This window comes from Populus alba, chromosome 6, assembly GCF_005239225.2.
Source record: "Populus alba chromosome 6, ASM523922v2, whole genome shotgun sequence".
Taxonomy (NCBI): Eukaryota; Viridiplantae; Streptophyta; class Magnoliopsida; order Malpighiales; family Salicaceae; genus Populus; species Populus alba.
In genome coordinates this window covers 6273761-6288882 of record NC_133289.1, presented here as the reverse complement: position 1 = coordinate 6288882, position 15122 = coordinate 6273761, and the positions used below count along the sequence as shown (strand labels likewise).

The window sequence follows — 15122 nt, the reverse complement described above, 5'->3', positions numbered from 1 at the left end:
TTTTGTGTTTTTTTTTAATTGATTTTTTTATTAAAAAAAATCATACTTCGACATTGAGTTGATTAAGAATTGAGTTTCATAATTTATTTTGATTTATTTTTTATAAACTTATCCTGGTATCATGACACTGATCGTGAGCTTGACAAATTAACTCGGGTTAACTCATGTCTTGTTTTTTAATTAAATTATTTTTCTACTTTATCCTTCAACATTGAATTAATTAGCAATTATGCTTCACAATTTGTTTCGATTTACTTTACACAAAGTTATCATGATCCCATTACGAGAGTCATGAATTTGACAAATTAACTCAAATCAATCGAATATATTGTCGTTTCAGTGTTTTCAAAAAATATTATCATAAATTATTTATTTGAGTTAAATTATATATTTTTTTATTATTTATATTCTCTTTGAAGCAATCAAATTGATCATATTAGGCAGTGAAATTCTTTTTTGTGCAAGAAGAAAACATCAGTAAATCCTGAGTATTTTTTTTTTAACCTTATAAAAAACTTGATCCGAACTGTAAATGAGCGCAGGGCAGGGCAGTAGTCTCGTAAGGATAAGGGTTAGAATTGATAACTAGTTGGCAATCGGGCATTGATCACTCTTGGCAGCAAAAGTACATCCTCTAGTTGCAGACAAAATACAAAGGCAAAAGACAAAAGGTGCCAGTACCTTATCCTTCCAAGGGCGAGTTGGAATTCCCATAGCCTTTAAAATCAGATCACCTCTAGCATAAGGGTTCATGACTGTAGAAATTTCATGATGCATGTGACTGAGGCTCGGTGCTTCTTAGGTTATCTTGGGAACGACACGCACGATAGAGGAAGAAACAGAAGACATGGTACTAGATCTTCAAGATCATGTCTTTTTCATAATCATTCGTGTCATTGTTTATTCGCAATCTGAGGAACCCGATGGTTTCAGGGTATATATAACTTATCTTTTTAGAGTTCTGCAGGAAAAAAAGAATGGTAAAAACCAGGTATTGAGTGTAAAAAAACTGGGTTATAGGTGTTTTATAACCATGTTTTTGAAGGCCTTAATATGATGATATTGGTTGGACTTTTTTTGATACAGGTTATGATATGGTTTTGAAACTTATTTCCAAATAAATTCTAGCTAGTTTGTATCACCAAACGGATCAGGGAAATTTAATTTCAGATCTGAATTGGCAATTTAGGAAAATCAAAAACTTATTCAAAGTTGCTTAAGCCTTAAGTGCTTTATCATACATAGATGTTTCTGAAATTTGCTTCTTTCTCGTTGACTGTAAAAAGCCCAGCAAAAAAGGGAGTAGAAAAGAGAGAGAGAATATACTTCAGTGTTATAGACCTTCATACATGTGTGTGGGTGAGATTTTCCAATATATCTTTGAATTATATTTGTTTATTAATTTTTAATAAACTATATATTTAACTTAATGAAGTTCTTTTATTTGAAAAAGGCAATTTACATATAAAAAAATGTTAAAACTCATATGAAATGCAGTAACTACTAAACTTTAGAGATGATTTTCAGTCAAAGCTTACACTCCTCTTAGTTATGCCTTTGACGGTGCGAGAGAGTATGAGTTTAACGAGGAAGATGGCTGCAATTTCTTGGTGAATTTATAGGTTTAGAGGAGGTAGAGATTCGTGGTGATTTCTAGGTAGATTTCGGGTTTATAGTGAGCTGCTGTGATTTTATAGCGATCTCCAAGCTCCAATTAGTGCCCATGTACCCTGCAAAGATTTATTAAAGTTTCCCAAAGATCTACACCAGGCTCTATTGCCATATTTTCAATGAATTCCAAGGCTTCATCCAGATATCGGTTACTTCCCAGCATGTCCACAATGCTCACATAGTGCTCCTTTGATGGGACAATGCTGAACTCTTTCCACATGGACTTAAAGTGCAACATTCCCTTAATGATATCACCCAAGACATTACAAGTAGAGAACACCCCATCAAAAATTTGAACTTAAGCTTTCAGTCCTCCATGTTTAAGATCTTATTAAGCTAGCCAACATCTAGAGGAGATTGTGATCTTACAATGCAGTCATATCAACAAGTGAACTGGATATAAGGTATTTTGGTTTGTCTGAAGCTACAAGTCCTGTTGTCTTTGGAGATTGTCATTTCTTCAGAGTGTAGCCTGAAACCCAGCCAATTTAATGTCAAAATGCTTCTTTTAAAGATTTATATAACCTATTTGTTAAAATACTTCTTCGAAGCACCATATTATTTTGATGATTTAAGGGCTATTTAGTTATTAAAATAAAAATAATCAAATATTTCATACATTCGTTACTCTAGCGGAGCCACGATAAGTGTGAAAGAAAGCGTGGGATCACCTGATCAGATAATTGTGGAGATAAAAGGAACCTCATTGCAGGTTCAGACAGCTCAACAACTGATTCAGGTATCACGTTTCTCGGCATATTTCTCAATTGCCTAGGTCTTGTAGAGTATTTGGGATGGATACTGATTTTCATAGACAATCTTCTGTTCCTTTTAACTATTGTTTTTTGTTCAGTTGGAGTGAGCTTTTGTAGATAAGTTAGAGGGAAAAGCACTGTGGAGAATGGAAAAGCATATCCTATGACAAGTTGGGACAAAAATGTGGGAACAAGTAGAGCTTTGTGAACATGCTTCTCCCTCTAGAGCATAGACATAACAATACGTGTGCAGACATAATATTTGTTTTATTGTTCGAATCGGTCTTTGGTTGGAGCATGTAGTTTTGGCAATAATAGTTCCCTGCTTCTATATATGCATGGAATATTCATGAATGGCAATTTCTCACAGGAAAACATTCTTTTGCTTATAGAATCCTGAATTCTCTTCTGTTTCCTGCAGGAATGTTTAAGCAATGGCAGCCATATAGAACCAGTCACCAGAAGCTACGAGAAGAGTACAAAAGCGGTGTGCCGTGTGCGGTCTGTGTACAACGACGAGACATCTTGTCCTGCAAGTTCAGCGGTGGGACGACTCCACGGTGATTATGGATCTTCTGCTTTAGGAGGCTATAGTGGTTATAAGATTTGAGCGGGCAACTCGTGACAAAATATGGTCCGAACTCTTTCTGACTTTGAGACTGCTATTTAGTTTTGAGTTTGAAGGGAAAAAAACAAGAAAATGCAATGAAATATTTGCAGTTTACCAAAAAACAATTTCTCCATTCCCCGGAATTCATATGGAAGTTCACTTTTCATATTGCCATAGAAATTATATAGCGAAAATAAATAAACAAAAAATGAATGAATTTCTCCATGAAAAACCCAGATGTTTTTTGGATTGAAATGATGTCTGTCCCAAGTATTCTCATACTATATATATGGAGACTAAGTAATTCTTTCATAATCAGTTTGAGGTATCTTTGGATTACCTCGTGCTTCTCAAAATTCAAAGTTTTTATTTCTTTTATCCTTGGATTATCTTGTCGTGCTCCTTCTATTATCCGAGCTAAATATTTCCCAAATTCTAGGTATAATATTCATAATCGAGCTGAAGGACGGTCATTTTCAATATTTAATTCTTAATTAATATTATTACCATATTTTTTTAAAAAAAATTAAGTGGGTCGTATAAAAATCGAGCACTGTCCATTTCTTTTTTATTTTTTTAGCCTAGATTTATTATTTTCCTCCAATCCCAGAAAAGCTCCCTTCTAGTAGTTTAGGAAGGAAGCGTTATCTATCTCCAAACCTATCCCATCCATCCATTCATACAGCGAAGAAAGGTCTTAGCCAACATAGCCCCTTCCCCTTCCCCTTCCCACCAGAAAGAAAAAGAAATGCCAACCTTGAATCTCTTCACAAACATACCAGTTGATGCTGTTACAACCTCCGATATTCTCAAAGATGCCACCAAGGCTCTTTCTAAAATCATTGGCAAACCTGAATCTGTTAAGTACCCTGTTTAACCACTTTCCTATTATAACTAACTGTATCTTTGCTTCAGTTTTCCGTCCTTGTTTTTCTTGTAAAACTTTAAATGACTGCGTTCTGTTTGATGAAATAACTCTGTGACACATCAAAATTAGTAGCATGTGTTCGGTACACAGCGTTGGACAACTGTGCTTGTGCTGATGTTTTGTGTGTCCCACGTGAATTTTTATCTTTCTTCTTGTCGAAGGATAACCTTGTTTACTCTTCTCCAGTCTAGGCGTGCACATCAAAACTGCGTCTTTCTTTTCATGTGTTTAGTTTAAGTTTTTTTTTTTTTATTTTTTCATGAAGCTATTGAATTCTGGGCTTGTATGAAGATGGAATTGACAGTGATGTGTCATGACGGAATATTGCTGTATTTTTCAGTATGTGATGGTTGTGATGCATGGAGGGGTACCTATTGTATTTGCGGGAACAGAAGCACCAGCTGCGTTTGCTGAAGTAATCTCCATTGGTGGACTTGGGCAAAGTGTTAACGCAAAACTGAGTTCAACTATTGCAGATATTCTTCAAACTAAGCTCTCCATTGATAGCTCCCGTTTTTATATAAAGTTTTTCGATTCCCCGGTAAGTTAATTGGTTCTGCTCTGGTTTTGGCTTTGGCCTCATTTACATTTAGTTTTGCTTCTAATGTTTTATAAGGCTTTGTGGGTTAGAATTAAGAGAGTTTTTTTTTAATATGAATTGATATGATATGAAATAGGCAAAGCTGCTAGCGTTCCAGTCAACTGGAACTTGATTCACTATTACTTACTCCACTGGCTTAGTATTTTTTGCTTGAAATCAAGAGGGGTTTATGAATATGTATTTATAAGGGAAATGGGCAAAGCTGCTAGCATTTCACTGTCAATAAACTTGATTAAACTGCCATGTGTTTGTCACTTACTTACATCACTAGGTTAGTCTTTCAGTCTCAAAGCAATTGCTTGCTGGAAAAAGTGACAAAAAATATTGATAACCTATCTCGGTTTATTTCAAGTGGGAAAACTTGGAGGAAATTCTATATCATGCACTATTTAATGCAGTGACAAACGTAGTTTAAAAAGGGTGAGTCTTTGTCTTTCTATGAAAAATATCCTTGTACTTTATATAAATGCACATTCAAATATATACTGCTTGGCTGTTTATAGCATTCCAGATGGGAAACTTGTTTTTTGAAACCTATCTTGATCTTTGTTTTTTTCTTTTGTCTCCAGCGTCCGTTCTTCGGCTTTAACGGCACAACTTTCTGATGATCTCCAAATCTAGTTAATTCAAATCTATAGGCAAGCCTGTATATGGCCATTGTAGCATGTTGAAGCCATGTTTGGATTTCAACCTGGTGATTGTTTATTCTCAAGTTATTGTTTTCTCAAAGGCAGTGCTCCATAAATCCTTTTATACCTAAGATTAAAATGTTCAGCATTTCGTTCCTTCTCCTTTTCTTTCTTTTTCCTGATGCTATGCTGCCTTTTGATGTTTGTGGATGGAAACTCTCCAGAGTACAAGACTAAATTCTAAATTTTTTGGTCCGTGAAGTACATTTTCCCTCTTGTGCAACATTCATGTAAGTTTTTCTTCCAAGTTTAGCATAAATGTGAACAGTTAGACCACTTTGCTTGTGTCATTGACTAATTTCTGCCTAAGATTTACAATATGAGAACGGTGTTTCTCAAAAAGATAGATCAGAAAAGAAGAATATTTGTATGTGAAATCTCAGAGTTTCACTGTAAGCTTTTCCGCATCTCCTACCTAGAAGCAAACGCAGTACAGAGCAGTACAAGGACTGAGATACAAAGTAATGAAAAATTTTCATCTAGAAGGTTTATTCACCCTGAGAGTGCAATTACTTTTTTCTTTATTTCCAAGAAAATCAATGAACTTGCCTTTGGGGATGATTTGGTATTTTCACATGATACATTTTTTATTATGAAATTCACCGGGGACACCTCGGTTTTTAGCTTTTTTTTAGCACAACGCAATTATTGAATTACCCTTAAAAATAAAAAAAAATAAAAAAATTCCACCCATCACCATTTTCGTTCTTTTGTTTCGGCCAGCACAATGCAGTGACAAAAATACCTTTCGGAACTTACTTTCAGGGGTTATTTCATCTACAAGGTTGAGAGTAAAACATAATCTGCACATTTTAAAAGCTCAATATTCCTTATTTGATGTCATTTGCATCTTCGAAGACCTTCAACTTTAGAAGAATCAATAACAAGACAGTAGTTTGCTCTAAGTGAAACCAATACTGTAAATTATCTTATTTTTTCACTATAAATATTATAAATCATAAGCATTATTTGCAATTCTTGTAGTTTCTTCAATACCTAAAATTTAAAACAATAATTCATCTCAAAATCTAATAAAATGATTTTCACTATTTTTATCAATAACTTCCAAGTATTAGATTGACATTCATTACACTTGCATGAAAAAGAAATTCTATTTATATTAAAGCTTGTTATTCATACAAAAATCCTAAAAAGCAACTGGACTTCATCCCTTGATGAACGGTTTTTTTTAATAATTTGCAAGCCTTTATACATCTAACTTGCATGATTAAATGGATTTTCTTTCTAGGAACCAGAATGACTACCCAAAAAAATTATTAGGCAACAATTTCATATAAAAAAAAAAAAAACAAAACAAAACTAGGACAAACCAAGATATAATATTTTTCCCTCAAAATATATTAAAATATATATATATATTATATATATTTATAAAAATACTTTTAATATCAGCACATCATTCAAAAATATAAAAATATTAATTTATAAAAAAAATAATTTATAAAACCCTATATGAGCATGCTGAGCTGAATCAGATGCTATTAAAAGTTCATCATCACCTTGACATTCTAAAACAGTGCTAGCATAACTACACTACTAGTAAGTTGTAACCATGAGCATGGCTCTTTGCGGGACGAATGAAAAAAAGAAAAGTGCAGTGAAAATAATAGCAAAAACACAGTAACATCTGAGGGGGTCCAACATCAGCTGTTTGATACCAGAAAAATGGAAATCATCTCGAAATCACCATCCATACTTGGCATGTGTTTCAGCTTTAGTGAGAAACCCTTTGGAACGCCGCTCTGCCAATTCTGTCTCCTTCTGCTTCATATCAAAGTACAAAGTACCAATTTGATGCTTCCTCTTGTGCAGTTTCGATGGCTTCCCTTTCGATGAAGCAGGCTGCAGAAGACAAATATATGTTATCACAGAGAGAAATGAAATTGAACATTAACTAGACAAACTTAAAAGAACTCGTAAATTAAGCCAGGCATGTACTAACAAAACAAGTTCAATATACCATGGATTTTAACAATCAAATTCTTTCGGTCATGTCAGATTCTTGCTCAACAACAACAACATCTAATCAAAATTAGCAATTTATCACACTACAGAGATATTTAACTAGGCCATTAAGTTGAAGTCACCGGTAACTGGAAGAGCTCTCCCCAGGTTGTGCCAGACATGAAACAACATTTAGGAGAAACGGGCCATGATGACTTTTGACTTCCCATGCTCTCCATGATATGATTAATTAACCAAAAAAGAAAAACTTTATGGAGACCAGCCAAAGTATAGTGTCGGCATGGATCACTTCTCTCAGGCCCTGCCTCCAGTCTTGCACTGAACAGCCAAACTCTAACCAATTCACTGGAAAATAGCCTCTACCAGGTTTTCAACCTTTAGAATCTACCAAAATGAAACAGTTACCAAGGATTTTCCACCTAAAGACTAAAATCTGAAATTATCATCTCAAATTAATAGACATTTTCCTCCAGTAAATATTCTGGTGACAAGGAAATGGAATTGGAATTGGAAATGACTTTCAACTTATTGATAGCTAATATCACCTGAATTTATAGTATCATAAATACAAAGAAAGTCATCTGTTCTACATAAAATTTGAATTTGTAGAATTTCTCAGACCTACAGTTACAGACTTTTTTTTCTTTATTTTTTTTTTTTATTTCTAAGAGACACAACAAGACAATTATTCCAGGTAGGGTCCTATTCTTCAGAATTTTGCATTAAGTGTCTACTCTCATAATGACTTGCCAATGCTCTTATTCTGACCAGTGCACTGGAAATGGCCCCTTTCTTGTTTCCAACCTTAATAATCTACCAAATTGAAACACATAACAAGGTTTTGACTTTAAATGACTAAAGATCTTGAGGTTTTATTACAGACAAACTGATGATTTTCTCCAGTATGCATTAAAATGATCTTCAACTTAATGATATCAGATGTCATCTGAATTTAAAGCAGTACGTTCCTATGAGGAAAAACTTGTGATACTCAAACTCCTGCCTTACTCATTGACTCACACCTAATAGCTTTCTATAGTACAGCAATGGTAACCGCCCCCTTCATTCTATAGCGACAGAGGGATCATTTGAACACCAGATGCCTTTCACATCCAAATATAACAATACACATTGAATGCTAAGATTACACATTGAATTTTCATGAAATATAAAACAATCATCATTCAAATTGAAATTTAAATTCGAATTTTGAGTCACCAACATGCTGATTCTTGTCCGGTTCCATTAGAAGCAAACTTTTCATGGTTTTACAGGTCAGAGTCGTCAGACCATAGTAGTCTATTCTTAAGTTCTTAAAACATTATATGATTTACGTGTTCCGCACTTGAAATAGCAGTAAAGTTATTTTTGTAATTTAGTCTGAGTAGAATCTCTAGGGATTCAAGTGTGTACTTGATGTGGAAAGAAAAGGCCTTTTGAAGTGGACTTGAAAATATTCATGGAGAACTGCCCATTTTCAGAATTTGTTTTTAAGTCCTTTCTACTTTTTCTACGAGTCCCCCATGAAGATGAACAAAATGAGAACAATGTAGTTTATGATTCTTGGGATTCTAGAATCTAGAGCTTCTCATCCTATACTCCAAACAAGAGCATTTTGCAGTCCTCACAGAAAGCCCACTAGGGAAGACATCAGAAAGAGATCATCCACTGTAGTTGGAGATTCTCACTGCTCCTCAAATAGCCAAAACACCAATACACACTATCTCATGCCACTGGATTATGTAGGAAAAATGACTCTTTACGTACCAAATGTTAAGACGCGGACACAGACCAGGGTTCAAGTACTCTGCCTTTCAAGGCCTTGTCACTTGCAGTAGTTCGGTAGTGTTTTCTTATTAAGACCACCTTCAAATAAAAGTCTTAGCCTTGGATGTAACTTAAGCTTCACAGATATGATTGACCAGAGGGAAACACATACAGGAATAGAACTCTAGCTTAACTACACTAATAGATAGTTTCAAAAAACACAAGTAACCATTTTGATACATCAATGGCATGTTTGCAAAAGTTGAATTATCAATCCATGCGTTTGTTTCTCAATGTAGAACTGCAATTCCTAAAGCATTTGATACATAAAATAAAAACCTCATATCCCTCTTCAGCAAACAATTGTAACAGCACTAAAGCAGTCAAGGCATTGCATTGGCATGGTCAAAGCAAACATTGATGGGATGAAACAGGACAGTATAGCTCATTGAGAGCGGACACATGTTATAATTCAGAAAGCAATATAAGTTATGCCATATATGTATAATAAACTCATTATCAATTGAAAAGCACCAATCAATGCAATATTACATAAGTTCCCCAACTACAAATAAACAACAAATCAAAATCTCCACAAGTAAAATCATCTTCAACAAACAAACTGAAAGAACCACTCACATAAACAAAAAGTAATAAATGCAATACCTGATAAGCTGGGCCAAAAGCGATTCCAGTTGACTTAACCTGGTCCTCCCTTGGTCGATTCTTAATCAACTCATCCTGCTTCACCTCAATAATTTCAGTTGGTATCTCATTCCTTCTTCTCTTCCCCATCATTCTCAATGCACTTTCAGCTGCCCCTCCACTTCCAGTCTCAGCCACTGCTGCCACTGACCCATCATCCCAATTACTCCCATACTGCCCAGAATCTCCATAACCACCATAACTCTCATACCCTCCATAACTAACACCATCACCACCAACATTTTGAGCAACACTTTGATCAGCCCCAGATTCATAACTACCATAATTCACATAATCCCCTCCATTGTGATCAAAACCTACATAACCACCATCATAACTCGCATGTCCCTCACTACTTTGATCAACCCCAGATTCGTTTTCTGCTCCAACACCGCCAGAACTTGAAGTGGGCCCCTCAGATTCAATCACAGACCTCCTTCCAGACCCAGAACCCAAAGAACCAACCCCTAAAGTAGATGAATTTCTTGGTGCAGGTATACTGGACAAGAAACCCTTCACTGAAGAAGAATCAGATTGCAACAAAGACTCAGTCTTTTTTCTTTTTCTCTCCTTCTCCTTCTTCTCCTCCTCATCTTCATCCTCCTCGTCTAAAATTGAAGGCCTGTTAATGGGAGGCTTAAATTGAACAACCCTTTTGGGATTACTGTCTACAGGTGTTAAATTTGATGTGGGCTGCTGTAAAGTTTCGGTTTTTGGCTGTGGTAAAGAAGAGAAAAGAGAGGTTGTAGATTTGAAGGTTGGCCTTTTTATCTTCTTCTTTGAAATTAGCAATTCTAAGGTTGTTGTTTTGGGGTATAACTTGGGGTTTTGAGGTGGGTTCTTGTTTGGGTTGTGGAAGAGAAGAGAAGAGAGAAGAAGAAGATTTGGGCTGCGGAAGAGAAGAGAAAAGAGAGGGTTTTCCTGGAGAAGAGGCTGGAGTTTGGTGCCCTTGCTGGGGCCGGGGCTGGTCTTTTTCTTCTTCATCTGAAGAAGCATAGCTGGCTAACAAGTCCATGGCAGAGAAAGAGAGGGAGGAATTGATTGAGGTTAGAGAGAGAGAGGGTGTGCGTGAAGAATGTTCGATGAAGCCTTTGCTCAATGGATCGGTCACAATGTTGAGGCTCTACCTTGCTCAACTGATGACTCGATTGAAATATAGGTTGTAGTATAAGGACTAATTTGATGATAAGCAAACAAATTGAAACTACAAGGTTGACAGTGATAATTTTTAAACATTAAGGGCCGAGGTGAAATACTGAAAAATTGTAGGAATCGGATGCACTCTGTAGTTTCTCCAAAAAAAAAAAAAAAAACTAATAAAGATAGCCATTAATTATGGAAAAATCAATGCCATTGGGCATTGCATGATTTAACAATATGGAGAAAGACCACGAGAAAGAGATAAGAGTCGTTGGTGGTTGCTACTGCACTACCACTGCTGGAGAAGAGGAAATCTTAATGGTTGAAAGAAGATAAAGAAACTAGGTCTGGTGGGAGAAGAAACTTCCGGTGGCTATGATGGAGGTTTGATTTTGGAGTAGGAAAGCTACTGTCATGGTGTGAATTGAAAAGATATACATGGTTGATTATGAAGGTTCTGTTATTTTTGCGAGAGAGAGAGGGTCGATTGAGAGAACTAAAAATTTGGGCTAAAGTTTAAATTCTCTCTCTTTTTTTTTTTCTTTTAAATATTTTTACCAAATTTCTCCTTTTTTTTTATGACTCTTATCATTTGTAAATTTGTTTCTTAACTAATATTCTCTCGTGATTTTTCTTTTATCTCTCCCTATATATGTTTTTCTATCTTTCTTTTTTTTTTTTTTGTATTATCTATCTATTTATAGACCCTTTATAATATATATTTTTTTAATCCCGATATCTTATCTATACCTACCTATCCTTTTATCCCTTCATCTCTCTAACTTTTCATTTCAAAGATTTTTTGAGAGACTTGAACTCTTTTTTTTTTTTTTTTCAATCCCTATTTCTTCACTTAGTTTTCATTTTGCTACCCAACCTTTTTTATGTTTTCTTTGAATATGGGGTCAAAATTGGTTACAATATCCATAACCAATGAAAAATAAATGAACAAAAAAAATCTTATCAAGTTCTTTCATTTTCACCTGATCATGATCATGACATTAAAGAATATCATGCCATGAAAAAGGAGATTAAAAAATTAATCTCCAGAAGATATTTTCTAACAACTTATGAATAAAAAAATGCAACTTGAACAAATAGGTAAAAATCAATATGATGCAATACTTGATATAAGATAATTCTCAAAATTGAATCTCTGTAGTTTGAACTTTTTAAATACAAACAGCACTTTTTTCGTGTTTTTAATAACTTCATAAAAATCTCTATATCAAAATCTTCATGTCTTTATTAATTTTTTCATGTCTCCATGGAATGGTCTTTATATCTACATTACATTTTCCATTTCTCTAAATATAACTCCCTTAAAAATGTCCACGGTAAAATCTCTATGTATTTATTAAAATTTCTATCATGAATCTATGTTTAAATTTCTATATTTTCATACAACATCTTCTTACATAATGCCTTTTATTATAACAAAGTATTTTTGATTTTCTAAATAATAATGTTCTTTACTGGAACTTGATAAAACCTCATATTCCTTGTAGAAAAAAATCTCATGTTAATAAAAGTCACAAAAAGCAAACATTATTTTTTTTATAAAGACATAGCTACAAATATAACATATTTCATACAAATATAGCCACAAAAGGTAATGTTTATGCACCTTTTTCCATTACTTTTTAAGGAGGTGGGGAATGATAATAAATAACTTTTTTAAAAAAAAAATTATATCTATACAGATAAAATTCTAACCCAAATTTCACCCCAAACAACTTAAATCTCACCTCAACAACTACACCAACTTCGGTCTTTTCAATCTTACTTTGACACTTCATTCCATGCATTTCTTGGGTTCTAATGAACCGTACATATAAACTTTTCATGCATATAATTTTTTCTACATCACGAGTTTTTATATGCAAAGCAAACATTATTTTTTATGTCAATACACTACTCATCATCAACATTTCTACCAATAACATGCATGACACAATAACCATGACATGATATAACAACTAAAGAGCCACCATGGATAGCCAAAAATAGTATACTAATTTCTTCATCAATTATGCATCTCTTCCATGAAGAAATTCCAAGATCTAAGTGTATAAACCTACTCAACAGATTGATCCTTAGCCAAACAAAGCTCCATTTAGCAATCGAAAGCTAGGCCTGGCAACATACATTCACATTTTGGCCATAAAAACCAGTTATGTTATAAAAGTCAACCATGTCATTCTTGTCATTCTATTTATGCATTCATTTGATTGGTGCTTCTGATACACTTTGCACTTCTACATTTATTAGAGATTTTCACCTAGATTAGGTTTTTGAGACCGTTTGGTAGTGAGTTTGAATTTGTGTTTGTTGAAATTTTGATTTATTTTTTTTTGTTAAAATTGAGTTCGGTTTGTACTTTTTGGATCGTTTTAATGTGTTGATGTTAAAAATGATTTTTAAAAAATAAAAAATATCATTGACATGTATTTCGGTACGAAAAGCTATTTGAAAAGCAACCGCTACCACACTATCAAACACACTCTTCTTTTGTTTAAAGCCATTTCGCTTTTCCAGGCCTTTTCAAGTTTTTTTCCTTCTTCTTCTTAATTCTCACGTGTTATTTTCTCGTAGTTTATGAATGGAAGAGTATGGTCAGATATGTTAAATAATATATTCTATAAAAAAAAGAATTTTACAAAAGGATAATAATAAAAAATAAAAATAAATAAGAGTATAGTTTCAAAAGGTGTTGTTTATCTAAAAACTTAATTAATTTTTTTTAAATATAAGTCAATATAAAACATGCAACCTTAAAATTATATAAAAAAGAATATAATAATTTTGAGTCACACGTAAACTAGTTCAATAAAAAAAGAAGAAGAATTGTAACCGCTTCCAAAATTTTTATAAAGAAATTGGCTTAAAAATGGGCTAATAATGATACTTGCCTTGAACAAGACGGGCCGCTTTTTCTTTTTTAGGAATGACGGCCTTTTAGCCTATTGTATAGATAGCCCAACCCACCTTTTCTTTTTCTTTTTCTTTTTTCTTCTTCTTAATTCTCAATTTCTCATGTTTATTTTTCCAGTCCGAAGCCTGTGAAATATCAGGAAGCAAAGTGGGGGAGACTGAAACCAAGGATTCATGAACTCATCTCCAAAAGTCTCCCTGTCAACACTTGGTTGAACTCAGATTTTATCCATGTTTCTTTCACTGTCATTATAGAATCGAGAATCATCCTCATCATCTTCTTATAGTTGTGGACTGGAATTCTTCATACCATAATCAATGGTTTCAAATTCTGAATAGTGTGGATCATCCAATTCCTGAATTTTTATCTGGTAGTCCTTTCCATTGAACTGCAGAATAATTTTTCTTTAATTACCCTTGTAAATCGCGTTCTAATCAGAAATTTCAGAGTATCCGTTGTATTGAAACGAAGAATGATTCTACAAGAACTGATAACCCTTCCGTACTTTGACAGAATGTTCCTTATACAAGATATTCCAAGCCATAACTGGGAGGTCATATATAGTGATCTAGGCGAGCCGAGTTTATCCATGCTCTTAATTTTTCAAAAGACGGCACCCATGAATCGAAAATCGTGAAATTGCAGCACGCCACAGTCAATCAAATCCATTTTGATTTTCTGATAGTTTACCCCTTCTGTAATGCAACCCAACCAAGCTATTCTTCATCCAAACATAAATGTCCTTCTTGTTTCGCCTTTTTGATACGAAGAGATGAATCACGTGGCCAAACCTGGTAAAAGATTTCCTAAGGGTCTGGTAGTCAAGCCAGGCAGGAAATCTCTCAAAATAAATCCTGGTCTCTGTAGAAAAACCAACAGAGTTACTCCGTTGGGGCTGTGAAGGATAAAGATTTGGTTTTTTGGTGACAAGTGTTGGTGTTGGAGGGATAAGGGGTAGGTTTTTTTTGTAGCTGGTTAGATGTGATGGAAGAACAAACCGGTTAGATTGCAGATGACGTGCCTGTTTGGTAACGTGGCTGCGGGTGAGGTTCACCCGCAGCCACGCAAAATACCGTTTGGTTAACAAAAGGAAACAGAGTTTTGATGGTGGGACCCATCCAATTCTCAGCCGCGCCTCAGGTTTGGGAGAAGCAGCAAAATGCTGCTTCTCGTAGGGTAGAAAAGTTGCAAAAGTGGAGCATGGCTCCACTGTTCAGTGAACAGTGGAGCCATGCTCCACTGTTACAGTTTTCTTTTTTTTTTTTTTTTTTTTTTTTTTTTTTTTTGAAAAACATTGCAAGAATTTATTTTTTAAAAAAAATTAGTGCAATTAAT

General features: G+C 34.3%; 2 protein-coding genes across 2 annotated transcripts; one reads left to right on the top strand and one right to left on the bottom strand.

Moving 5' to 3' along the window:
• Positions 1-3615: 3615 nt before the first annotated feature.
• LOC118033601 (uncharacterized) lies at positions 3616-5350 on the top strand. The gene is made up of 3 exons (XM_035038620.2): positions 3616-3895; positions 4305-4505; positions 5135-5350. Exons 1-3 carry the CDS (start codon positions 3785-3787, stop codon positions 5168-5170), a joined length of 348 nt encoding a protein of 115 aa, XP_034894511.1. The 5' UTR covers positions 3616-3784; the 3' UTR covers positions 5171-5350.
• A 1321-nt stretch (positions 5351-6671) lies between these two features.
• LOC118033600 (uncharacterized) lies at positions 6672-10902 on the bottom strand. The gene is made up of 2 exons (XM_035038619.2): positions 9674-10902; positions 6672-7117 (listed from the first exon to the last, which is right to left on the bottom strand). The coding sequence occupies exons 1-2, from the start codon at positions 10706-10708 to the stop codon at positions 6959-6961; spliced, it is 1194 nt and encodes a 397-aa protein (XP_034894510.1). The 5' UTR covers positions 10709-10902; the 3' UTR covers positions 6672-6958.
• Between the last annotated feature and the right edge of the window lie 4220 nt (positions 10903-15122).

Bases quoted from the DNA above. Each gene is read 5' to 3' on its own strand.
- LOC118033601 (XM_035038620.2), top strand. From the start codon at position 3,785: ATGCCAACCTTGAATCTCTTCACAAACATACCAGTTGATGCTGTTACA. The intron at 3,896-4,304 runs GTTAAGTACCCT...TGTATTTTTCAG, and splicing joins TCATTGGCAAACCTGAATCT to TATGTGATGGTTGTGATGCA. The intron at 4,506-5,134 runs GTAAGTTAATTG...TTTTGTCTCCAG, and splicing joins TAAAGTTTTTCGATTCCCCG to CGTCCGTTCTTCGGCTTTAA.
- LOC118033600 (XM_035038619.2), bottom strand. From the start codon at position 10,708: ATGCTTCTTCAGATGAAGAAGAAAAAGACCAGCCCCGGCCCCAGCAAG. The intron at 7,118-9,673 runs GTATTGCATTTA...TGTCTTCTGCAG, and splicing joins CTTTTGGCCCAGCTTATCAG to CCTGCTTCATCGAAAGGGAA.